Source organism: Neofelis nebulosa, chromosome 3 (assembly GCF_028018385.1).
Source record: "Neofelis nebulosa isolate mNeoNeb1 chromosome 3, mNeoNeb1.pri, whole genome shotgun sequence".
Taxonomy (NCBI): domain Eukaryota; kingdom Metazoa; phylum Chordata; class Mammalia; order Carnivora; family Felidae; genus Neofelis; species Neofelis nebulosa.
Window position 1 is genome coordinate 22,326,360 of NC_080784.1, and position 27,419 is coordinate 22,353,778.

General features: G+C 38.2%; 1 protein-coding gene across 9 annotated transcripts in view; it reads right to left on the reverse strand.

Annotated features, from left to right (window-relative positions):
* MICU3 (mitochondrial calcium uptake family member 3) overlaps positions 1-14,416 on the reverse strand; it is a 113,417-nt gene extending 99,001 nt beyond the window's left edge. For 2 of the 9 annotated variants that reach the window (XR_009258950.1, XR_009258949.1), the window contains exon 1: positions 13,813-14,407. Coding sequence is in view for 7 of the 9 variants with exons in the window: in XM_058720104.1 (XP_058576087.1) it covers positions 13,813-14,202 (390 nt within the window). In the remaining 2 variants the exon portion in view is untranslated. Of the gene's footprint in view, positions 1-13,812 lie in introns of all 9 variants that reach the window. The other 7 variants (XM_058720104.1, XM_058720100.1, XM_058720099.1 and 4 more) reach the window with 7 other exon arrangements.
* Between the last annotated feature and the right edge of the window lie 13,003 nt (positions 14,417-27,419).

The window sequence follows — 27,419 nt, forward strand, 5'->3', positions numbered from 1 at the left end:
TGAAACTGGTAAACTGTTTCAATCCTTAAAAATGAATTTATTTTATACTCATTCCTAAATGACAATTTAGTTAGGTATAGAAACCTAAGATGGCAGTTACTTTCTCTCAGCATTTTGAAGACATATTATACTGTCTTTGGGCTTCTATCCATTGCCACAAATTAGCCTTCCTTCAATCAGGCCAACTACTATCCCTAGTATAAACCTGTCCTGCTTCTCTTTATCTTTGATTTTACAGTTTTCCTACATTCTGACTAAATACAGATGTATCTTTGTTTATGCTTTCTAAATCTGGGAATTAACATCTTTGTTCTTTTCTGAGAACTGTTTAACTATTTCTCTTAGGACACTGCTTCTCTCTCTCAGTCTGTAGCCCCTTAAGAGACAAATTTTAGACCCAGTTTATTTTTCATGTCTCTCAAATTTTCCTATTTACCAATTCTTTAAAAGTGTGTTATATTCTGTGTAGTTTCTTCAAAATTATCTTCCAGATTACTAATTGCCTCTTCAATTATGTCCTATATGCTGCCTTACCTAACCTTCAATGTCTATATTTCACATTTCTAGAAATTCTATTTGATTCTTTATTGTAATCTACCTATTCTTTTTCATACTGAGTTTTCACTATCTTTAATCATTCTCAAATACTTAAATTACAGATTCAACCAAATTATCCTATTCTTTGTTAGGAATCCATTCAGTTTAACTTTTTTTTTTTTTAATAAAACTTCATATATTTTGTACCTTTGGATTATGAGTTTATCCTCTTCCAGACCTTCTCTGTAGGAATTACATATAGTTAATGTTCAAGGTATTTCCCTTCAAAAAAGTTTTGTATTTCTTTCTGTCAGCGACATCAGCTTTTTTTCTGTTTGGGTAATGTAAGTTCTAACTCTGAACCCATATGAGGTAGTAAGGGACCATGTTTATACATTCTCAGATTTTTTTTCCCATGTGGAGTTCAGGCAGACATCTATAGGTCTCCTTGTCATCAAAATGAGAGGAATGATATTTTTCTAGTCCATTCTTCTGATGAGGGCTCTAGGTGTCTCAGCTTCAACTTTTCAAGGTCTTGTTTCTATCCTTAAGTCGGCATTAAAATCCAAGTCCCTATAATTCTATGAATAATAACCCATCGCTCGCCCACGTAAGCCACAGCTCATGCTGTTCTAGTTAGTTTCCTCCTTATTTCTGCCCCTGGCAATTTCCCTTAATTTCCTGAGTACAGTAAGGTATTTAAAAGAATGCCTGAAATATTTTTATGACAGATTTATAGTATGCTGTATTACAAGAACCAGAAGTCTAAACCATTTATTTTATTAAATGGGCATTTCATTATTTATGAGCATTTTCATTTCATTTAGAAGTCAGTTTCAAAAAAAAAATCATTTTCCTAATACAATATACTTCACACCTAAGAAAGACTGATAGATACCTATTACTCATTCTCTTTTTTCCCTACAAAGAGAACTCTGATTTTTAGCTAGGCACAATAGCACATAAAATAAAGGTAACATTCATCAGGCTTTGTTGCAGTTACATAAGCTAAAAAAAATGACTATTTTGACTATATTCTGGCCAATAAAATGTAAATAAAAGTGTTTTGAGACTTGTGAAAGGCAATTAAAAGGTGCTGACCCTGCTATACAGGGGGTCAAGGTAAGTAAAGGCAAAGTCATTATCTTGACTCATTTCTCTTGATCCCAAGCCATCTGCTCTTTACTGTACCTTGTTTTCTCTTATTTCAGCCTATGTTATTTCCATATCTCTTTAATCCCTGAGTTTAAAGCTGTTGGAAAGGGCACTCAGAAGTAGCAATGAGTAAGCAGATCATTGTGGAGGGAGGAAGTGAGGGAAAAGAAAGGGAGGAAGCTCTATATCGTCCCAAGCTAGACAATTACATGAGGATCACAATCGCTTTTGGATTAGGATGTGGTGCTATGAGTGAACCAGCAGGATACCACAGTGCCCTCCTTCACCAATTTTTCTAGGTTAGGTACCTCTGACCCCTCTGTCTCACCATACCTTGAGTCCTAGTACTAGTACCACAGGAATTAAACTAACTCCCTAGGGAGCCACTCTGCGCTCCTATAATTAAGAAGGCACAGCTGCAGATACTTGAATTTTACAGTACATTTAAGAATGCAGCTTTCTAAAAAAAAAAAAAAAAAAAAAGACACTATCTTTGTAGATTCTAAGAGAACTTCCTTAATAAAACACACCACCAAAAATACGAAAGAGACCCATTTTAAGAACTTCTCTATCAGCCTAAAATCAAATAATACACTCCTGGGTACCTGAGTAACTTCTGCTCTTATTTATCTGACATTCAGATAATCCCTCTCTGGTTCACTTCTTCATAACCTTCCAATTTTCAATTTTCACCATTCTACTAAAGATCAGTGTGCAACCCAATCTCTGGCTTAAGCCACGTTCTGAGTTCTGCTGGGTGAGGGATGCGGGTAAAACACCAAAGGCACAAAGTGCTACTCTCCTAGAATTTGCCAGCAAATGGCAGGAACCTTGATAAGTTTGCCCGCTTGCCTGCAGTTTTATAAAAATTTGACAATAACTACTATAATAATTCAGGATAAATTCTACGTTTTAAATATTTGGTGATATATATGTATTATTTTTTGATAATTAAATATTTAGTTCATAATAACATCCAGTATTTGTATTTCTAATAAAACTTAGAATATCAGATCAAAGTACGAATTAGAGATTTTAATCTTACTCCCCAAATAGGATGTATTCACTTTGATTAAGTCTGTGTTATAAAATACTTGAATCAAAACTCTTATCTGGCTTTCATGAGGATCACATAATCACCAGGGCTGGCAGATCAGAGGAGAACATATGTGACAGTACATGTGCACAGCACTGAACTGGTACAGTCACTAGGACTGTATTCTCTACGAGGAGGACATAAAATCCTAATGTGACCCATTTATTTGGATATTTGGATAGGAATCAGTATGGAGAAAGCCATGTGACAAAGAAAGTTTGAGTCACACTGATCTCCTTTCACCACAAACCCTGGTCCAAAAGCCGCCTACCACTGCCCTTAGGGCTCCATCATTAAGGTTGACATAGTAATAGCTTCAAAACCTTTCTTAATCTCTTGGGGACGAAAAATGAATGTTGTTTGTATAGAGAGAGAGAATCATAAGTCTCATCCCATCTTTAGAGTAGTAAAGTTTTAGAATAAAGTTACAGTTGACCCTTGAACAACGCAGGACTTAGGGGCGCCAAACCCTGTGCAGTTGAAAATCCATGTATAACCTTTGATTCCCCCCAAACTTAACTACCAATAGCCTCCTGTTAACAGGAAGCCCTACCTATAACATGAAAAGTCGACTAACAAATATTTTGTGTTATATTATATGCTGTATTCTTATGATAAAATAAAGTAAGCTAGAGAAAAGATAATGTTTTAAGAAAATCATAAGGAAAATACCTTTATGGTACCATATTTACAGGGGAAAAACCTGCATATAAGTGGACCTGCACAATACAAACCCCTGTTGTTCAAGGGTCAGCTGTAGTTGGAAGAAGTTTAGATGATCCTATTTGAATATAACTCATTTTAACAGGCTGGAGCTAGCTTAAACTGGACCTTAAACCCATGGGAACCTTTCTTTTTTTTCTTTTAAAAAAAATTTTTTTTTAACGTTTATTTATTTTTGAGACAGAGAGAGACAGAGCATGAACGGGGGAGGGTCAGAGAGAGGGAGACACAGAATCCGAAACAGGCTCCAGGCCCTGAGCGGTCAGCGCAGAGCCCGACGCGGGGCTCGAACTCACGGACCGCGAGATCATGACCTGAGCCGAAGTCGGCCGCCCAACTGACTGAGCCACCCAGGCGCCCCCCATGGGAACCTTTCTGACCTGATGTGAAGCTGGTTAGGAAAATTCATTTTGAATTGTTCCAAGCCGTTTGAATAATCCCTTATATCCCTTCCAGAGAAAGGGATAATCTAAATATCTCAACTACGGAATATTTACATTATCAATTTGATAGATATCATCCTTATCAAAGAGCAGAAAAAATGGAATTATTTGAAATTCTTTTACACACACTTGCTATATTCTAAATTCTGGAGATGGAATTGAGTATTAAAATGAGTAAAATGTAATTTAGTGAATGGGGAATAAAGCAGAAAACATGAATTCTACTTTCCCAATTTGGAAAAATAATTCTTCAATGAACACTTACTATGATAATCAAGTAATGACACAGCACTGAATTTCCACATTTTACTTAGCTTACATAATCTATCAATATGTCAGAGAATAAAGAGGTAAAGGGTTACTCAAAGAGGAAGATAAAAAGCATATCTAGAAAATCCTGTTTAGTACACAAATGACTAAGTGTTTTTTTTAACGCTAGATAATATCACAAATAAAACTTGTTTGATTTTTTTAAACACATTTTTCTTCAACACAAGAGTGTTTACACTAAACAAAGCAAAGTTACTCAAATTCTCAGTGTTTGCTACAACAATTACAGGAGATCAGTGAGAATTAATAATCTCCAGTTTAAACTTGCCCATCAAGTTTAAACAGAAGAATAAAATCTCTACTGTATTATAAGTTTGCTGCATTTCCTATGTGAGTTAAATATTACATCATGGGTAAAAAAAGTACTAATTAGATCATACTACTAAGGTTTATATATCTTAAAGAGTGGAATAACATAAAGAAGAATTAAAACAGCAAAAGCTGTGATCATGTAAAAATATTCATTGAAAAACTACATTTCATGAGCAAGTTAAAAACTCATTTTGCCATTTAAAAACTCATATTTAACCTTGCAAATAGAAAACATGAGGAAATTAAAAGATTTCATGGTTTTCTAGTTGGTTTCTTGTTTGTTTGTTTGTTTGTTTGTTTGTTTGTTTGTTTGTTTTTTTAATGGCCATTTCAATATGCCACTCTCCCCCAAATCTCTATCATGGTTTCTCTACAAATTTCTATTATCTTGCTCTCAGAAGATGACATCATCTTCTATTTCAGAGCAAACAGAAGCCATCAGGCAAGAACTCCTTCAGGTAGTTGCCAGTGAACATGTATAATCTCTGCGCCTTCCCATCCCTTCCTCCTACACACTGGAAATGGCATTGTTCCTATTATCTAAGATTACATTTTTTCTTTTGGGCTTTAACTTTCATTTCTCATCTGTACCTTGGTCCCTGGCAAATCAATTATCCCCTCTTCTTCCTTGGGGTTTAGTGTTCCTCTTCTTTCCTTCAGCTTTTAAACATATTTAAGGATCTTTCATCCAAAAGCAAAAAAATCAATTCCACGTTTCTTAATCTACTACTGTCTCTCCCTCCTCCCCTTCAAGGCCAAATTTATAAAAGGATTGCCAACACATACCTTATCTTGCCCACATCCTCTTTTCTTTAACTTTATCTCAACTTCTCCAACTATCATCTGATTTTCACCTCTAAGACCTCACCAAGATCACCCATGATCGCATTGCTGAATCCAGTGAACACTTTCACTTTCTCGTCTATGACTACCTCCTCTGGCTGAGCTCACTGAAACTGACTAGAGCACTTATCTGAAGTACTATCTTTTGTTGGCTTCCAGGACTCTCCTGGCTTTACCTGTCTAGACCCTACTTCTCGGCTTTTTGCATAGTTCTATTTACTGACAGTCTTTTAAATCACTGATGCTCACCAGGACTCTTTCCTTACGTGCTTTTCTCTTCATGTTCTACATATTCTGAACAATGTCATCCATTCTTATGACTTTCAACACTTGATGATTTCCAAATCTATTGCTATAGTACAGATTTCTCCCCTGAGCTTCTGACCTATGTGTATCCAACTGGAGATTTCTCTTCCGCTGTCCAAAAGACACCTTGATCCACTGTACAAATTAAAAACATAATCCTTGCACACTCCCCCCAACTTTTTCCTCCTGAGGACCCGGTCTCTGTGAACTTGCGGCACAGTCCACCTAGAGCCCAAGACAAACACGTGAGTATCACCCCAGACTCTTCCAACTCTCTCATCCCTAAAATCCAATCCTGTTGATCCTACCTCCTTAATCTCTCTCCAATGCGGCAAATTCTCATTGCTTCATTGCTATTCTTCTACTAAAGTCAAAACCATTTATTGTCTAAAGAAATATTACGGATAAAAACTGTCCAACACGCATTTTTTTAAATTGAAGAATATAGAGAATCATACCCTCTGACATTCTCATCAGAGAAGCAACAGCATCTTACCTGGCCTCCTCCTTTTTAGCATTCCATCCCTCCCTCTAATTCCCCATCCAGTCAAGTAATAGTCCAAAAAAGCAAATTTGATTATATCATCCTCATGCCTCATGCTAAAAATCCGTCAGTGTATCCTTATGCCTCTTTCTTTTTTAATGTTTATTTATTTATTTTTGAGAGAGGGTGAGCGCAGGGGAGAGGCAGAGAGAGAGGGAAACAGAATCCCAAGAAGGCTCCATGCTGGCCAGCACAGAGCCCCATGTGGGGCTCGAACTCACGACCTTGGAGATCATGACCTGAGCCAAAATCAAGAGTAAGCAACCATCTCAAAATAAGATAAACAAAGTATTTAATACTGAAAGACTAAGGACTCGAAAGAGAATAAATCTTCTGGCTTTCCATATGCTTAGAGCGAGAGAAGGAAACAAAAATGTATGTACTCTGCGTTTACTACTTCATGAAACTGAAATTAGTTATTAATTCATATCTACTACAAATGCTATGACTCCGTGTCCAATCATTAATCCTCACAGATAACACAATGAGGTAATACATCCATTATTTTATCTTGCACTAATTTTCTAATCTCTAAAGTCAAATGCAAATTTGCATGGATGAGATGATTTTGTAAAAGCAAGCTTTCTAAAGAACTGTAATCATAAGATATTATAACTTATTTCGGGATTTAGAATTCAGTCATTCAGTTATTAAATAAGAATTTATTAAAACCTTATGACCTACAAAGCTTATGTCCTGTATGGAGAATGAATGAAACCTCCCTCAATGGCACTTCAAAAATTTAGGACTAATATAATTGTTTTAATAATCTCAAGTGTCTTTAATCATTAGGTAGAAAATGGCATCCATTTTTCAAAAATTATTAAAGATAAATTATTTATTCAATCAATGAGAGGGAAGCTACATTTTACTTAGTACTCATAAACAGTCCAGTCTCAAATTACATAAACAGAATTACATGTGAGAATGTTAGAATCATTTAGGAAGTCACGTTAAGCCCAAATACTATTTACCTGAATTCCAATTCAAAATAGAATTAAATGTTTTTCTTTTTTTTTTTTAAGGGGAGATTATATAGATCAAAGGAAAATACCTGTATACACCTTCATTCAAACTGACCGCTGTGCATTATTTGACAATTTCCAAGTCTTAGAATTAGAGATGAGATTTTTTTTTAATTTAAGTGGAAAGTCATGACAGTTTCAATTCCTAATTCCCAGCGTGAATCTGAATAAAAAGATACCTATAAAATGTTGTAACTATCTTTCATTGCAACCCAGACAAAAGAGGCACATGGTTTTATAACTTTTAGTTTGATGTAACCAGAAAGAGGATATACTTTTTTTCAAATTCATCCAAATTTTATTCTGTGATTTACTTAGAAAAAAGATATATACATACACCCAAATCATAGTATGTGAATCTGTAACACAGGCCACTAGAAGGAATGAGGGTAGAATTTGGTGGATTCGTCACAGAGTGACAAAAGAGGGGATCAGGCACTTAATTTAGCCTTCTCTACAACAATGTTCTTCTACACAGAATTAGCCTATCTTCAGTTTTACATCTTTGTGGCTTCTCTCAGTCTATAAAAAGTTGGGAATCTTCTACATTTATACATCTAGCAAATTCTTCAATATTCTGGGAAAGAATAAGCATAACCTCATGTCTCGAAATGCGTTACCTTAAAAAGAAGTTGGGAAAGATATACAGTGAAATAAATTAAAAATGCATGATTATTGGCAATTATTATAGAACTCTACCAAAGAGATACAAATATTGTTGTCTTCTCCATTTGAGAGTAAAACTAAATTAAGTTGCTTAAAACTTTTTAAGAGATGCAAGTCAAAAATAGATGTGTTCTGTACAATGAGTAAAATACGGATGAAAGTGTATTAAGCAATCTAAATTTTTTTACTCTGGACCTTAAACAAAAAGGCAGTTCTAGAACAAAATTTTTTCCCCTAATAAAAAATAATGCTTTTGTAAGGTTCTAAGCAGAATCTTGTCGACATCTTTTTATAATATTAATAAAGGCCATGTCTACTGAGAAATTTTGGCAGGCCAAACTTGCACAATTAAAATAAATAGTGTCACGTGATTGGTCTCCCAAAGCCTGGAATTTTGACCTTGACTAAAGTCTTCCCAATTCTAATGTTATAAATAACCAGCATTTAGTGGAACAAAATACTAAAACTATTAGTTCTCACAGAATGTGGTTGTGCTTTTCAGTGTGTGTGTCCCATGTAAATGTTTAGCATGGGCTTATTCACTTGACAAATATTTATTGTGTGTCTACCAGGGTTAGGCCCCGTACCAAGCAATGAAGATATAAAGGTGACCAAGACCAACACAATGCCTCTTAAAGGGCTAAAAAAAGCAGAGAAGACAATTAACATAGAATTGCAAAAGTCATCATCTGGGAGTGTAGGATAAGCAGGGGTATTTTAATAGAGTAAGGGAAAGCCTTCTGCAGGAAGTTGAGAGGCAATGTTTTAAAAACAAAAATCTTCAAGGTTACAGTAATAGAACTGTGGATCTGTAAGCTACTGCTGTTCATGCCTATCAGTTAAATTATACACTCTCATCACATGTACAGGTTAATTTATTGCTAGGCTTATATTTAGTGTAACATGATGAGTAAAAGAGGCTTTAAGCATCAACTTTCTTAGTACAGTTTTAAACCTCAAAAGGAATCATTTCTACTACCTCAAGAAATTCATAATAAAAGCATAATAAAAAAAGGGGGGGGAGAAAAGCATGATAAATGAAGTGGCAACACAGGTTTAAAATATTTCTGACAAAATGGCAGACAGACCTCATGAGTTTCTTTCAACCCCTTCCTCTCTTAAACACATTAATATCACAGTAAAGGAATTTTTTTTTTTTTAAGGTAGAAGCAGGGGCGCTCGGGTGGCTCATTCGGTGAAGCGTCCAGCTTCAGCTCAAGTCATCATCTCGTGATTCGTGAGTTCAAGCCCCATGTCAGGCTCTCTGCTGTCAGCATGGAGCTCGCTTTGGATCCTCTGTCCCCCTCTCTCTCCGCCCCTCCCCCACTGTCTCTCTCGAAAATAAACATTAAAAAAAATTAAAAAAATAAAGGTAGAAGCATACATGAACTAAGCCAGAGAAAAGGAGACCAAAACGATTAAGAGAATTTATGAAAGTTTTATAAAATGGAGGAGATGCAGCAGTGATAAGTGAGTTAGAGGAACAAAGGCAATACAGGAGTATCGTGGAGGAAGAGACCAAATGGAAGTAAGCTGATTCGAGTTACAGACCCCAGAAAGGGAAGGTCTTGGGAATCCAAGGAGCTGTGAAAGTAGAGGAAGTGATGGGGCTGCAAACAGAGCATTAGATAACGACAGGTAAGAACATCATTGGAGACTTCTCCAACACACAGGCTCTCACCTACAGGTGCGCGTGCACCTGCATCTAGACTACAGCTCCTCCAACCTTTCCTATTCTTTGAAGTAACTCAATGACACCAGAGAAAAGGACTTACAAAACACTGACATTTGGATACCACTCTATTAAAAAGTCTAGGTCACCAAATTACCAAATTAAAAGCCATCCTCATGTACAAATAGCTTCTGGGTACCAGTAACTCCACTACTAGGCATTTACCCAAAGAAAAAAGGTATAAACTAAAGGTATATGCTAACTCAAAAAGATACGTGACTCGTATGTTTATCACAGTGTTATTTACAATAGCCAAGATATGGAAACAACCTAGTGTCTACTAATAAATAAATACATAAAGAAGATGGGGCATGCACATATACATAATGGAATATTACTCAGTCATAAAAAGGAATGAGATCCTTACCATTTGTGACAACATGGTTGGACCTAGATGGTATTATGCTAAGTGAAATAAGTCCAACAGTGAAAGACAATTGATATGATTTCATGATTATGTGGGATCTAAAAAACAAAACAAACAAATGAATAAACAGACTTTAAATACAAAGAAAAAAATGGTGGCTTCCAGAAGGGAGGTGGGTGGGAGGATAAGCAAAATAGTTAAGAGGATTAAGAGGTATAAACTTCTAGTTATAAAATAAATAAGTCATGGAGATATAAAGTACAGCATAGGGACTACAGTCAGTAAGATTGTAATAATGTATGGTGACAGATGGTGATTACATACACACATACACCCAAAAAACATAACTCAATATACCTGGCTTTAAAAACAAATCATAGCAATCTAGAAGGGTTCTGAGATTACATTAGTTTACAAATGTACTTTGTATAAATGAATCTGGAAATTACAGGTGATAAATTATAGAAGCAATTTATGCAAAGATAAGGAGAACACCAATCATTTGATTCCTCCTTAAAGAAAATAACCTGATTTCACATCCAAATTAACAGAGGCCTTTACACTTAAATGTTTTAAATTGATAAAATAAAATCTATATTATATATGTACTATTTCATAGCTCCCTGCTTTCACCAAAATTTTAAGTGGACCAATTAATTGAACATCTACAGTCCAAATGTGGTAAAGATGGCTGCAGTTGATGCTATACAAATTTATCTTGTGAGTATCTGTCTTTTTCTAGAAGAAGTTGTCCTTTTCTGCCATTCCAAGAGAAAAAGCAACAGTGTGGAGTTCAAACAGAAGTGGGGTTTGGAAGATTGATTTTGTTCAATATAAAGGCATCAGGCCTAGAAGTCCAGCCTCAGCATTTGTGGGCCCCAGGAGAATCTCATGACCTTGTGAAGCAAGGGACACTTTCTTCTGTATGAAGAACATACAAGTATTAAAAACTATCTGCAGGATAAGGCAAAATTTAAATTCTGCACATTACTTAGTTTTGCATGTAAATGCATTTAATTGTGCTTGCTGCGTACTCTATTCCTACCCAAACTCTCTTGAAATGATCAGCCAATGCTGCTGAATCCATTCTGAATAGTTCAGAGAAGAAAATATACTGACAGAAAGGAAGGTAAATTGTAAGTATATATATCAGCAAATAGACATCATGAAACAGCATTATAGACAAGCATATTAAGTTTTATATTCAATAATTTCTATGATTACCCCAATTTTGCTTTAGACCACAGGTTGACAGCATAAACATTTTAATGCACACACACACACACACAAAACAAATAGTTCTGAGTAGCTCTCATATATAGATAGGCAACAACCCCAGATATGTGAGGAAAACCTCCAAATTGAAAGTGAGGGCTTAAAAAATCAAACAAGAATAAAATCGAACCTAGAAGAAACAATACAATGCATAAAGGGTAAGAGAATTTAAAAACAAAACTATAATTAATATCCTTAATATAGATTATTAGCAGCCATAAATTTAGCAGCCAAAAAATAAAACAAAATGCTACACCACAAGAACATTAGAGAACAAAAAATAGTTTTGAATTTAAAACCAGCCTAGCTGAAATAAAACTCTCAACAGGACAGATAGGAGATAAAGTCAAAGATATTTCCCATACAAACAAGCAAGCAAACAAAAAGATTAAAAAGTCAGAATAGAAGATTAGATTAGGATCTGTTGGGAGGTGTAACTTCAAGCTAACAGAGGTTCCAGAAAAAGAAAACAGAGAAAATGGATAAGGCGAAATTGTCAAAGAAATAATACAAGAAAAGTATACAGAACTTTTAACATGAATTTCCATATTCTATTCCTCAAGTTCCAATACAATAAATGGGGAAAAAATGCCCACAGAAAGCTCATTATTGTGAAAGTTTCAAATACCAGGGGTAAAAAGAAATTATAAAAGTTTTCAGAGCAGGGAAAAAAGTCGATTACAAAAGGAGTAACAATCAAATTGTATGAATGGAGACTTGGGAAGAGTAAGACAAAAGGGCTTTGGTATTATTTTTACAGGAATTTTTACAAACACTAATTATGTCATAATAAATATACATAAGTAAATACATGAATAAAATTACAAAAACAAATTTACTGAACCCTCACTACATGCTAGTGTAATGCTCACTACAATTTTAACTAAAATGTATTAACTCACTTAACTCCCCTAATTCTATGAGGAAGACACTATTAAGCGTGGTCTTTTAAAAACTACATGATACTGGGGCGCCTGGGTGGCTCAGTTGGTTAAGCCTCCGACTTCGGCTCAGGTCATGATCTCAGTTTGTGAGTTCGAGCCCCGCATCGGGCTCTGTGCTGACAGCTCAGAGCCTGGAGCCTGCTTCGGATTCTGTGTCTCCCTCTCTCTCTGCCCGTCCCCTGCTCACACTGTCTCTCTCTGTCAAAAAAAAAAAACAAAACAAAAAACAAACAAACAAAAAACTACATGATACTGTCTCTTAACTTTAAAAGGAATATTAATTTTTAAAAAGAAGAAAATACTGTTGTAATGCTCCCTACCTGCTCAATCTGTTCCCAGATCAACCATGGTTGATAAAAAATTCTGTCTTGGTCAATCAGGAGGAAGGGAGAAGAGGAGTAGGAGATGACAGTTGAGGGTATCTGCTGCTAGTATTTTAAATATTCATCGTATGAAAGTACTTTATGCTATGTATTTGTGATTTGCAATTAGAAGGTCCATACAGTAGATTCCTGGGTTTAAATGCATTAACAACTTCCACCAAAAGAACTAATGCACTTACATCATATAACCAACATATATTTGGGCAAAGAATAAAGCATCTATACCTTTCATTAAAATTAAAAACAGAATAGCTGTCTCTTTTCTAAATTACTGTCATCTAAGCCCTTCACACTCTTAAGTCTTAAAAAGGAAATTTTCCTAGATAACTCCTAGTCATTTACATGACTATTAAACATACTGATAGGACAAAAAAAAAAAAACAAAATACACATCGTACCCCTTTACTCACTTGTCTTACTCTCATCTTTACCTTATATTATTAATGACATAATGATACTTGAACATTTCCATTTGAAGATCTTCTGTAGGAGTTAGCTTCATTCAGTTTCCTATTTGTGCTGTCCTATACTTAAAAGAATTTCTGTCTTGAGGACGGAATTGGGGGGCTGGAAGTAGAATACCCTTGGGACTACTAAACTGCTATACAATAATGTAGCCGCTCCTAAGACCTCAGACCACTGCTTCAAAGCTCCTCCTACGGCACTGGACCTCCTGGATCATTTGCTGTTGTCCGGCCCAGCCTGACAGTTCCTATCTCTCAAATACCCAGCTCCCCACTTTCTGCCTGTTGACTTCTTGGCGGCCGTTTTCTCGTTTTATTTTGTCTTGGTTTGAGGTTTTGGTTGGCAGGTGGTACCTGCAGCCACCTTTAAGGTCCTGGCCTCAATGGCAGCATCATCTGTATCTTCCCAACAGCTGGGTGACCAACCCCTGGGCTGCCCGCCTGGCCTAGGTCTCAGTCTCACTCACAGGAGGTCCCCGTCTGCGGCCGCAGAGCTCACGCTGCCACAACCTCCGATGTCCGGTGTCACAGGGGCCCACAGTCCCCAGCGCACCGAGCATGACTGTCACACGTCCCCTCCCCGAGCTCAGGTGGAACACCTGGGGGCCCTACCCTCCAGCGTCACCTTCGGGGCAGCCCCAGAGCGCGCACGCGCTCACGCACCTACCGTTTCCTTGGCAGCCGCCACGGGGATGGGAATCAGCCCCCGGCCGCGGGGCGGGTCCTCCGGCTCTGAGGCCGAGCTCTCCGAGGGGCGCTCGAGGGCGGGTGTCCAGGCGGAGTCGGCCCTAGGGTCCCCGTACAGCTGGTAGCACACGAGGCCGACCAGACCCCCGCCGGCTGCCGCCGCGATGCTCAGCTCCCCCCAGCGCCTCCGCCGCCTCCAAGCCGCCTCAGCCACAGCCCCCTCTTCCTCCTCCCGGCAGGAGAAGGGCCGGCCAGGCGGGCCCGGGGCTATGCCCGCCGGCCGCCCCCACGCCCCTGGGAAGGGATGGTGAGGGGAGGGCGGAGGCGGGAGCCGCGGCGGCGGCCACAGGAGCCTCCGCAGTGCAGCCATTGCGGGAGCTGCCCGCACCAGAACTAGGAGCGGGCGGGAGAGGAGGGCGGGGGGGCGCCGAAACCTCGCGAGAAGTCGGTGTGCGGAGGTTCGATGCTGCCCGAGAGCGACCCCTACAAACGTGCGGCCTGGGGTACCCTGTAGGGGGCCTTCAGCTGGGGCGACCGGGGGTCTCCGGCCGCGAGATGCCTGCGAAGGGGGCGGATCCCGCCTACTCCTCCGCCCGGCACACCGGTCTCCACCCCGCAGTCACAAATAACTGCTCCTGCCCCCCTGCAGCACCTGACTGCGCGAGAACCCAACACCGCAGGCTACGGCCAAGTCAGCAGAACTTAAAAGAGCCCTCGTGGGCGAGGGTGTCCAGGCGTCCTTCCGCTACCTTGGCCCTTTGCCTTGGCACGCCGGGGTGGGTCTTGGATCGTCGGTAGCACCCCTCGGAGAAAGTCAAGGCCCCTGAGAGGTCGCGACGAATTTGCAGTTGCACCTTCAGGTGTAAAATAAAAAAGAAGCGTGGCTCAAGTCGTCAAGATGGCAGATTAAGGCAAAGGCTGTTTTGACTACACGATGACAGATTCTGGACTTTTAATGGGGGGAATGCTAACGATTTTTAGTTAGGGTTAATAGGTGTTGTTGTTGTTTTTTAAACATTACCATACCTTAATCCAACAAATCAGAAGTGTCTTGAAAAATACCCTTTTGTGAGGAGGCTGTTGGTATAAATATAAAAGAATAAGTGTGATTGTGTCATCTATTTTTGTTAATTGCTACACTGGCAGTGTCACTATTGTGAGAAAGTGTATGTGACATTCTCATCACTTCCCCGCCCCTGGGCCCAATTTTGGCAGGCTGAGTAATGCTAGCTGTGGTCTCTAGACTCTGGAATGGTGCCAGGATCCCTTAAAATATTCTGGGTCTAAGGGTGTAAATGACAAAATCCAGTTGTCTCAATTGAACTGCGGTCCAAAGGGAATTAGATCAGTTGATTCAGGCAATTCTTATAAAGACTAAGGGCAAACAAAATGAGATTTTCTGACACAAAGCCTGCTATTTCCATTTCCCATGAACCCCTTGCCTATAAGTAATCCATAAGATACACCTCAGTTATATCTTGTTTTAATGAAGGCTAATGGAATTTTCTTAAAGTCACTAAACAGAAAAATCCTCTAGCAGATGAACAAAAACGTGCTTATGTTAGGATGCTATCACGTTATGTTTCTTTTACTTCTATCCTGTAGTTCTTCAATAATGCTGTGAGGAAGGCTCAGTGCCTCCTTGTATTATCACCAAGATTCCTTCAATTCCTGCCTTCTCTGAATTTTGGGAAATTTTAGTATTCCTAAAGAAACATTTACTCTGTGGATATATAACACAGTTCTTTTTCTGGCATTGTTTACTTTGAACTGAACACAATTTCCGGATTTCCTCATAAATTTCCAACAGGGCCTAATGGCAGAATTCTTGGACAGACTGATGAATTTTTATTGCCTGCATATTAAAAGCTGAAGAGCTCTAAGGGGAATTAAGGTGGTAACACAGTAGCATCATATTACAGATCAGGAAAATGACAGAAAGTCTCCATCTATGCACTTCAAGTACGCATATATGTTCTTTCTAGCTCAAATAAATTTAATATAGCCCCTGCAAGTCATTTCTCTGGCTAGAAACCAAGTTCTGCTGTGAGAGGTGCTGGATTTAGGTTTGTCAAGTATCTGCAGGACTTTGGATAGAGCTCTCTCTCTATGCAAAAATTATTCTGTTTATAACTGTCCACAATACTTTCCCTCAAAAAGCAAAATTTCTTTTTTTTAAGTTTATATATGTATTTTGAGAGAGAGAGCACGAGTGGAGTGGGGGCAGAGAGAGAAGGAGAGAGAATTCCAAACGGGCTCTGAACTGTCAGTGCAGAGCCCGACACGGGGTTCAAACTTATGAACTGAGAGGTCATGACCTGAACCAAAATCCAGAGTCAGACGATGACCCAACTGAGCCACCCAGGTGCCCCTCTTCAAATTTTGTCAATTCTCCTGCACGTTAATGATATCCAAAAATGTCCCTACTCCACAGTGAGAGTCTACACATTCAAAAAAACATTCATTTATGTTCACTATGGTCTAAGCAAAAAGAAATGTTCTGAAGCATTTTTAAATGTTTACAACAGCAGGGATCAAGCCAAAAGAAGGTTTTTCAAGGAAGCATATTTATCAATATAGAGTGATAAACTAGCCAGCAAAAGATTTGGACTCTTGATTTTGCTGTCTCAGTAATATAACCTTATAATGCTTTGGAAGACACAGTTTCCTATACAATAATAGAATTGAATAGGTGATCACCTTCCAAGCTCATGGTCCGAATTAACCAAAATGCTCCAAGCATACCAGTAAAGCATATATAAATACTTCAGAGCATTTTTCACATGTCATTTCTCTTTTCAAAACCTACAACTGCCCTACAATTGCTTTACTACTTCCCTATTAAAATTCCATACTATCACCTAGTTATTTTAACTTTTCACCACTTTTTAAATTGCAAAAACATGAGTGACTTTTACATTTTGGAAATGTGAACTTTAAGTGTAATATGTGTCATGCCTAGGCAGAAATGTCTTGCTTAACAAAACTCCTATTAAAATATTCCTCTCACCTTATGTTACTCACTCTGAACACTGAAATCTTGACTAGTTAAAAAAAGGAGCAGTTTTATCTAAGGTTCTACATCGGGGCATATGAGCCTCCAACCAGCAGGTGCACTCAATTCCGACAGAGGGAAGCTACCAGCCAAAGAGCAAAGCTTCAGGAAGTCCCTTGTCTCTTGGGAAGGTTGTCATACATATTGTCCCCATCTTCAGGTACAGTTAACAAATTTAAAGGAGAAAGTGGTGGGGGAGATGTGTTTTCTGGGGTCACAGTGTTTTCTTGGTCTTTGGTCTTCATGGGGCTAGCCACTAGGAGTCTGGAACTCCATTCTTCAGCATCCAGTGCTATGAAAACAAATGACCCAAGTCACTAAGGGTCTGTTTTTTCTTTTGACTATCTTATACCCCCAAAGACAAACTGACAACGTTTTGTCCCCTGTTTCCCCCCTTAGTCTAAACTAAGCTGTGTCTACGTTCTATTAGGCCAGAGCATGTATTTAGTCCAGCTGCTGGCACAGAGTAGGGCCTCAATAAATGTTTATTAAATGAAGAAGGGAATTTTTTTTATCGTTGTAGGGGGAAGAGGCCAAGATGGAAAGGCAATTCAGAAGACAAGGAAATAAAGTACTTCCTCAGAGGCTAAAGGAGCTGATAAACCAAGTTGCATATCTGGAAATACAATTAATGCAAACAGAAGACCGAAAGGAGAAAGCAAGGGGTTGGCAAGGAAGGATCAGAGATAGAGTGTGGTTGTGGAGAAGGGTTGATTTGGGAATAATAAATTTTGTGATTTGAAGTCCTCCTTGTACATATCATATTTTGGCATAATCCTGCTGGACTTCAAGCCTTAAAGCAACAGGGTTCCATCAGATTCTTTTGGTCTTCTGAGGAATCCCAGCACGATCCATGGCTGAAGGTCAGTGAATTGACCTTGATACTTCCTTCCCTTTTTGTTATTACAGATCTCACTGGTGACAACAACCAAGCTGTCAGTTGTACACATTTAAGTTCTTAACTTTAAGACAAGAAATAAACCCACTTTGACTATTATATCTGTCCAGGCTGATTTATATAGTTTCCGGCTTTATATGATTTCCAGGGTCTTTGCCAAGTGTCTCACTGTTCAATTCTTGCTGTTTTTGTCCTCCATTGGGTGGCAAGAACTTGTTTTCTTATATATTTGGGAAACAAGGAATAGCCGCTCAGACCTGCTATTAGCAAAGCCTTCTCGTGCCTGAAAATAAGTGAGGCCTTTCTCAGTTGCCCCATAGTCATTTCCATGCCTTATAGTGATCGAAACTTCTCTGCCCATTAAAAGCTGTCTTCTGAAAGAGAATACCCTCAGAGCAATATAATGACCATCCATTACGCAAGCATGACTAATAATACAATCTTTCTAAAACTGTTGGCAGTCACTACAAGAGTTGAACACATGTATACCCTATCACCCATTAATTTCACTCATAGGTGAAACACTCAACAGAAATAAATATTTATTTGTACCCAAAGACACATAGAGAGATAGTAGTAAGGGGCCAAAGACTAAAACGTCTCCACATGTTTATCAACAGTGGCCTAGATATGGTTTCTATCTTTATTTTTTATTTTTATTATTTTTTGGATTTGGTTTTTAAAAGTGTGGTGTTTTCAAACACAACTGAATGCTATATAGCAGTGGAAATTACTGAGCGGCCACTACGTGCATTCACGTCGATGAGTTTCACAAACAGAAAGTTGAGTCAAAGAAGGTGAGCACAAAAGATTCAAGTATATTATTCCATTTATAATGTTCAAAAACAATAACAATATATACATATACATACATACACACACGTGGTATAAGAAATCATGATAGTGGTTTCCTCTGATGCAGAGAAGTAACTAGAAAATGGCTAAGTGGGATTCTGGAGTTCTGTTCATATTTTATTTCTTGATCTTGATGCGGAGTAGACAGTGTTTTCACCCTGAAAATTCATAAATCTGTCTACTTATAATTTGTATATACTTTTAATGCGTCTTATACTTCAATAAAAAGTTTATATGAAATAAAAAGTAGATTTTCTTCCTAATGCTCTTACATGAATGTGTTATATACTAGAGGACTGGCTCAATTATGAAGAGTTGATTGAAGAGTTGGAAATTAATGGAAAAGGTAGATAATTTTGATATAGCCTGAAGAGATTTAACCAAGGAGTATCTTACTAAAAGGCTTTTAGTGCCTGAAAACCTTTAAGAAGATGCTCAGTAGATATTTTCCTTATTTGCTAAGAAAATACCAAAACAAGAACTTTAAGCCACAACTCAGTGTTTTACCTTCTTTGACTTATAACACTTTCTCCTGTACAATGTCCATATGGACAGACCCAGTAGGTATCTGCTGGTACAACCACTATATACCCTTGTCTCTGGCTCTGATCCCAAACTGTCAGGTGTTGGATGGGAAATTGCTGAAAGGGCAGATAACCAAACAGAAGGGCAGCCTTCAGAACAGATGGGAAGATCAACACCAAGAGGGGACCATCAGAGAAATCAAATATAGCATAAAGTAAGTCCATATACATACATACAGAAGCTTAGTGAGATGGCAAACCAGTTTCATTTCTTGCCAAAGCCAATCGATTGGTATTGCTTATGCAGAACACTGTGCTGAGCAAAATTTTCAGATCAGGGCCAGAATTCACAGGAAGAAGTACGTTGGTAAATGAATATGTCTGTGAAAAGCAGGCTATCAGATTGGGCTGAGCTGTGTTATGGGACCACCTTGGTTTCCTTGCAACTCTCTAATCAGAGAAGACAGTGTAAATAATAGAACAGAAAAAGTGGAAAATGTTTAAATGTTTCCGTAATATGCATGTGAACATGTTATATTTGCCCTTGAAAGATTTAGCAGACTGAAAAGAATGTAGACATAGATTGATCTGGAAAGTTTGTAAACTTATAAAGTTCTTAGGGGTAGGCTGGGGAGTACCGACTGGAAACTGTCAAAAGAAATCTGATATAGAAACCCCCCAATACAAAGTAAATAACAGCAGAATGTTTCTAGTTGAACACAGGAGGGTGTTCAGACGTTGTGAACTTAAAGCCTCCTTCTAAACTCCCATAGCCAGGCCTGAAACATTTCTGTAAAATCTTAAACCTTAAAAACCACTAAAATGTCTGCAGTTTTAACTTTTTTCTGATGAAGAAATTGAGAGGCTGTCAGTTAAAGAATCTTCTCTGGGTCACACAATCAGGACTTGCACCTTGATATTCTGCCCTACATCTATATAGTTTCTATACTGGAATCAGAAACAGAATTTGAAACAGTTTATTTTTTTTTAAGGCACATTAACTTGCAAGAAATACAAAGAAATGTCACTAACTCAAATAAAGGCATATTTTTAGGATAAAATCATATCGCTCCAGGGAAAAGCGGTACTGAGTCTCAGGAAGTATGGTAACTAGGTCAGCTCTAGAGACCTATGCAGTGAGACCTACGTGGTCCACTGCTATGAACATGAGTAGTACATTGTCATAGAGAATTTCCACTATACACATAGAAAGATATAATAGCTATAGAAAAATAATTGGGAAGTGATAAGTGTTTAGTACTTGTTACCTTTGATTTAATACAATGTATCTAATTGTAAGTTTATATATTTTAATTTTTAATAATGTCTCGACCTCTAACAACTGGCTCACTAAATTCCCGAAAATTTAATAATCAGTTCTATCTAGCTGGAGAGTTCTATCAAGCTGGATTCGGCACACTAGTAGTGGGCACCTAATGATGACCACATCCATTAGAGTGTTTGGGAGTTTTGAAGACCGATGTTTCACACAGAAGGAAACACCATGAATAGGACATAAGACTAAGCCAAAAAAAGAAAAAAAAAAAGGTTAGAATTAAAAATTTACCTTTAGCCACAAACAGCAAATTAATTGACCCATGTTTTAGCCAGTAGGGGTTAACAACTTTCCTTCCCTTCTTGGGGTTATTAATTGGTTTCAGTCAACCTATGTAAAGCTATTACTATGGAATTATTTTTACTCTTTGCAATTAATTATATCTGCTGTTCCAAAGACTTGAAGTTGAAGAATCATCCTGGGTCTGGATGGCAACAACTGACTACCCAGAACCAGCTGGAGACCACTTTTCTTTTTTAAATTGAATATAATTGACACACAACGTTCCATTAGTTTCAGTATACAACATAGTGATTGGACAAGTCTGTATGCTATGCTGCGCCCATCACAAGTGTAGCAACCATCTGTCACATCCAATGCTATGCCATTGACTGTATTTTCCATGCTGTACCTCTTAGCTCCATGGCTTATTTATTCCATAACTAGAAACCTGTCTCTCTGCCCCCATTTGCCAATTTTGCCCATCCCCCCTCCCTGCCCCTCTGGCAACCGTCAGATTATTTGGGTGGAGGTTACTCTTTGTTCTTTTTTGGAAGGGAGGAGGTGGAGACCACTCTTGAGCTGAGTCTGCAACTCTCCAGTTAAAACGCTGTGCATTTAACAGCTGATACCCAGTAAGAATCAGCTCTGATCTTACCAGCTAATTAGATCTTGCTTTATGTTAATGTTAATCTTCAGGTTTGATCAAAATATATTATTTCAAATTTACAATACAGTAATATAATACATCTAAAGAATACCTAATATTTATTGCACTTAAAATTTATATTTTGTCCACAGGAAGGTAGTGATACTTAAGCCAAAGTAATCAAGTGATTTAGGTCACCATGCAATATCTTTTTCTGTTAAAATAAATCAGTGTGCCTCAAACACTGGAGACTGATCTAAAAACTAAAAGTCTGAAAATATGGGTGTTCATAAGTTCCTTGGCAACTGAAGCATATCAAAACTCTTGCCCTTTGGAAAGGATTGCAATTTTTTCAAGATTGTTGCAAACATTCTGTTCAGGAACCTGTAAACCTCAGACCACCACATCAAGGGAAATGAAATGAACCTTTCACTTGATGATAAGACTTTGTAGAAAACCACTCAATGAGCTGCTCTAACATCATCATGCAGGTGCATGGGTCTCCTTCAACAAATTATTCCAGATTAAGTAGGTCTGTTCCTCCATCCTTCCAGTGTCATGTAAGGAAACCATACTTGATTAGAATTTTATTGTGTGTGGTATTTGTTTCAGGGCATATGCTTTGATCAAAACCTATGTAATGGAGACCTGTGTTCTATGATATCTAGAATTAATCATTGACCTCTTGACTATGGCTAACTATAATAATTACACGGATTTATTAAACATCTATGTGCCTGTGAAGAGTTTGTCCCTAGAGTGAATTTTAAATAAAGAGAAACATCAAATGATGATGACAACAGTGTGTGAAACTCAAGGTCATTATCCAACCCATGTACTTTTCCAAACTGAGAATGAACCATATGAAGAAGAAGGATGAACTAAAAGTCAGGGTAATAGAGCAACTCGTCATTAAGTCTTTTAAAAGTGAAAACAAATGAGAAATGAATTTCAGAACATTTTGTGAATGCTCCTTTCTTCTTATTTCCAAGTCTGCAGATGAAAATTAATTTTCTTCTAACCTTTTTCTGATAACTATGAAGGACTCCTATGACATCCAGCTAGAAGAGGCCACGTTAAAACATGGAAGAGCCTTGGAAGAGAGGCCTTAAAGGCGGTAACTGACCATGACACAGCTTTGCATTGAAATTTAGTTGAGCTTTAAATGTGACATTAATTTAAAAAAATTATACTTTGAAAGACAGTTTACATATGCTGTAAGTGGATTATGTTAGAGACAAAAATAGTAAGTCACATATAATGGAAACTTGCAGATACATCTACAGAAATTATGTTTAAGGGAATTTCAGAAGTTGGAATCTCACGTATACAGAAAAATATCATTATCTACATATTTCTTTTGATAAAATGTCAGTGTTTGAGTTTCATCACTAGAACCTTTCTTATCTTCTTTGAAGTTCTGGTTTCAAGAAAAGGAGAATTAAAAAAAATTTTTTTTAATGTTTATTTATTTTTGACAGAGAGAGAGACAGAGCATGAGCAGGGGAGGGGCAGAGAGAGAGGGAGACTCAGAATCTGAAGCAGGCTCCAGGCTCTGAGCTGTCAGCACAGAGCCCGACAGGGGGCTTGAACCACAGACCGCGAGATGATGACCTGAGCTGGAGTGGGACGCTCAACTGACTGAGCCACCCAGGCACTCCAAGAAGAAAATTTAAATGATTTAAAGAGAGGGGCGTCTGGGTGACTAAGTCAGTTAAGCATCTGACTTTGGCTCAGGTCACGATCTCACGGTTCGGTTTGTGAGTTTGAGCCCTTGTTGGGCTCTGAGCCTGGATCTTGCTTCAGATTCTGCATCTTCTCTCTCTGTTCCTCCTCCTCTCATGCTCTGTCTCTATCTCTCAAAAATAAGTAAACGTTAAAAAATTTTTTTAATGATTTGAAGAGAGAGGTTTGTGAAAATTAATCTTTACAGCAAAGCTACTGAATTTTCTTTTTCAATTAAATTTTACCTTGAAACTTGGATAACAATCATAAAATGTTAGATTGAATGGGACCATAGAGATAATTTAGTCTAAGGCCTGAGTGTTAGAGAGGAGGAAACTGTTTGGGTCATGCCTTACTGGGACATATTTCCGGATCTGGCTTCTGTCCGCTTCTCCTCCTTTCTTTGGCATTTCCTAACAGGACTCTGCTTAGGTGTAACTTCTTCTAAATGCTTCCCAGTTCCAAGGCCAGTTTAGCCTAACCTGCTATGTGCTTTCAACGAAGTACTCTGAACTTCCTCCTCATAGTATCATTGTTATACTGTTTTCCTTTACTTGTTTACATCAGCCAGCTAGACCATAAGCAGCAGGAAGATAGAGATTGGGTTTTGCCTTTTACCAAACACAGACAGTACCTGTTGTGTAGTAGGAACTTACATATTTTTTGGGTGCCTAGGTGGCTCAGTCGGTTAAGCGTCCAACTCTTGACTTTGGCTCAGCTCATGATTCCGGGGTTGTGGGATCAAGCCTCAGGCTGCTTGGAATTCCCTCTCTCCCTTTCCCTCTGCCCCTTTCGTGTTCATGCTCTATCTTAAAATAAACACACTTAGAAAAAGAACATATTTTTTAATGAAAGACAAATACTTGTTTTTAGAAAATTACAAAAAAATCCATGCAAATTTAACATGAATAGAGGTTCTTTCTTTAGGATAATAAAGAATAAAGGTATGAATTAAATTATTGGTGCAGGCGCCTGGGTGGTTCAGTTGGTTAAGCGTCCGACTCTTGATTATGGTTCAGGTCATGATACCAGGATCGTGGGATCCCTCAGTGTGGAGGCTTCTCGGGATCCTCTCTCTTTCTCCTTCTGCCCTCTCCTCTGCTTGCATTCTCTCTCTCTCTCTCTCTCTCTCTCTCAAATTAAAAAAAAAGTAAAAAAAAAAATTATTGGTCAACATTCAGAAAAACAGGCCAATAAACTAGGTTCAATGCTTGTCCTGAAAAAAACATTCCGGTTGTTACAGCTCATTAGTATTTACATTGATAACTTTGAGGAAATAGTCGTGGATCTGAGTTTACTGAAGTCAATCATAAAAGGCTGCCGTCCGAACTTTTCATCTCTTATTTCCAAAACCCACAGGGAGGCTATTTGCTGCTGTGATCGTGTGTTCTGGGTGTAGATTCTGACACACGCAGGTTTAAGGGTGTTAAAATTCTCAAAGAACTGTTGTTCTTACTTGTCTGGTATGACAGCAACCTACTCGCAACGTAGTTGTTCCTTGCCATTTACTCGACTCTGCTCCCTGTCCTTGAACTCCTTCTCAATTTCATCGCCAGCTAGAAACTTATAGCCTTGTTCGCAAGAATAGCCGGAGTCAAATAGTTTCAGCGTCAACACTTCAGGGGTTCCTGACAGCTGCACAGTATGTGCTGAGCTGCATTTTATTCCTGCTAAGATTATTGACACCTTCACAGTTTTTCTGTGTGTGTGTGTGTTTGTTTTTTTTTATCTTCGCCAATGACACGCTCGTTATAATTGTGCCGTTTTCTGTTTTCATTTTTTGGAAAGGAGACTTGCAGGAGGAATTTACCAACAGTATGACTAGAAGCTGAAGTGAAACTTGGCAGCATTCATTCTTGTCTATCAAGGTCCCTGTTGGCCTTACCAAGGGTCTCGCAGCGTGTGTACCCACACCGTCCTCTAGTGGCTGACCCCATGGGAGACCAGCTGCCTCTCTGACACTGTGGTGAGAACGGTCCTTTCCCTCAGGGCATGGGTTTATGAGCAGAGATTATTATTTCTTAGGATAAAGAATATTTCTCCTAGCGTGCTCGTGTTTTCTAACAGCCAAATTAAATTTTACACCATTGAATATACATTCTATGACTTAGAAGCTCTCAGGGGAAAATATAAAAATTAATTAAAACATCTAAGCAAGTCCTTCATGTTTTATGGAGAAATCTTCAGGTGTATATATCCATCAACCAATAGATATTTATCAAGTCTAAAAAAATATGCTAGGTGCTTTTGTAGGGGCTTGATATACATTAATGAACAAAAGAGACAAAGATCCCTGCCTGCAGGGACCATCCATTCTAGGATGAGGACCACGGTTAGGAATGTGTTTCCCTTTGGATTGACATTCAAACCAGATTGCATGCAAATGTGACGTATTTCAATAACTGTACTACTGGGACCTGTATCCTTGGCATTCAGTAATGTAATTGAGGTTTGCCTTGTCTTCTCTAACACGCCTTCAGGGCAGGGTGGAGGTAGCTGGCAACATGTCACCCGCACAGCTGGTACCAGAAGCATCGCTAGCCTCCCGTGTGCTAACTAACGCTGTGCGGAGTGACCGTTCTAGAAAGCTATTTACGTCTTCCTAAATTGTGTGCCAAAATGTCAGAAGTGCCTTTGAGCCCTCACTCCTCTCCCCTTCTCCCCATTCTCCTCTCTACTTCAGCACTTACTTAGCTCCAGTCCTCTGAGCAGTTTTTGCTTGCGGCAAGGCTCCAGTTCTGCAAAAACAGGACTGGTTATCGGAGGCCTCTAATTAGAGGAGAAAAATGGGTAAATAAAGCTTCAGTTACTCTTATCATATTACTTTGCTGGAAAGATATGAAATTTCAAGTTAGTTTAATTAATCACTTTTCCATTTTCTGTTGTTTCAAAAAGAATGTAATTCATCCATATTATTGATGTTACAATAAATTAAACTCTTGTATCTCCATGCTTATAATGGTGTGTTTTATTTCTAACTCATTCTAAGGAGAGACAATGAACAAACTCATTAATTATTTAAATCTATCGACTTCCTGAATTTTATGAATAGATTCTTTATTTGGAAGAGTGTCATTTTAAAAAAAATCAGATTTTTGATGGTAATTTTATGCCCTCAAAAAATGCAATTCATTTGAATACTGATGATTTGATTTTTACTTATAATAATAATAATAATAATAATATTCTTTTAGTGTTCATGTGCATTATGTTTCAGTAGGACAAAACATATTCTATTTAAAATATTGTTTCTTTACTTTGAAAATGGAGAAATGAAAAGCAAAGAGGCTTAGTGGCATCTGTGGATACATTCATAGTTAGGAGGTAATAAGCAATGGAAAAAAAAGCAACTATCATTATCTTTCTTAATCCACTCTGTAATTGCTGATTCTGGGAGGAACCAAATAAAGTAACGTGTACGAGTGATGATGTCAACTTGTATCACATTTTTTTTAAAAAATCAGGTATATTTCAGTTGCTCCAGACAATCCACTTCTTTTACCTACTTGGGTATTTGCAGCAGGTTGGCTCGGAACAGCGTCGGAAATAGATGTGAACCATTTTAATTTTAATTAGGGTTTCTCCATTAACGAGGTGTCATTTTCCTGAAAGCAATCTTTCCTCATCTGCAAAATGAAGGTGTTTGGTTGAGGTGAGTTGGCAATTTCCTTCCGTGACATGAAAAATATGAAATACTTTCACACTATAATTTTATGATATATTCAAATGATGACAGAAGATTACCTGACATGTGAAAAAATTATGTATATTTTGCCAGATGCCGTGAAAGAGGCTACTTCCAAGTGGCCCCAAACCCAGGGAAAACTGGCGATGATTGTTGTCATTAAAACAATCACTTACTGGGGTGCCTGAGTGGCTCAGTTTGTTAAGGATCTGACTTGGGCTCAGGCCGGGATCTCAGGACCTGTCAGTTCGAAACCCACAACCGGCTCTGTGCTGACAGCTTGGAGCCTGGAGCCTGCTTTGGATTCTATCTCCCTCTCTCGCTGCCCCTTCCCCAGTTGTGCTCTCTCTCTCTCTCTCTCTCTCAAAGGTAAAAAAAATTTAAAACATTTAAAAAATAATAATCACTTAGATGCTGTAGCACTAATGGATTTTCATACACCTAGGATTCCGACAATACTTCTGCAAGTTGGATAGAACATATGTTATTAGTCCAATTTTATAGACGAAAAAATTGAGCTCATGGGCTCCAGTGATGTAACTTTCTCAAGGTCTCATAACCATTCAGTGGCAATATCTTGCTTGTATCTAGAAAAGTGAGTAAGGAAAGAAAAAAATACAAGGTAAAAATCAAGCTGTGTT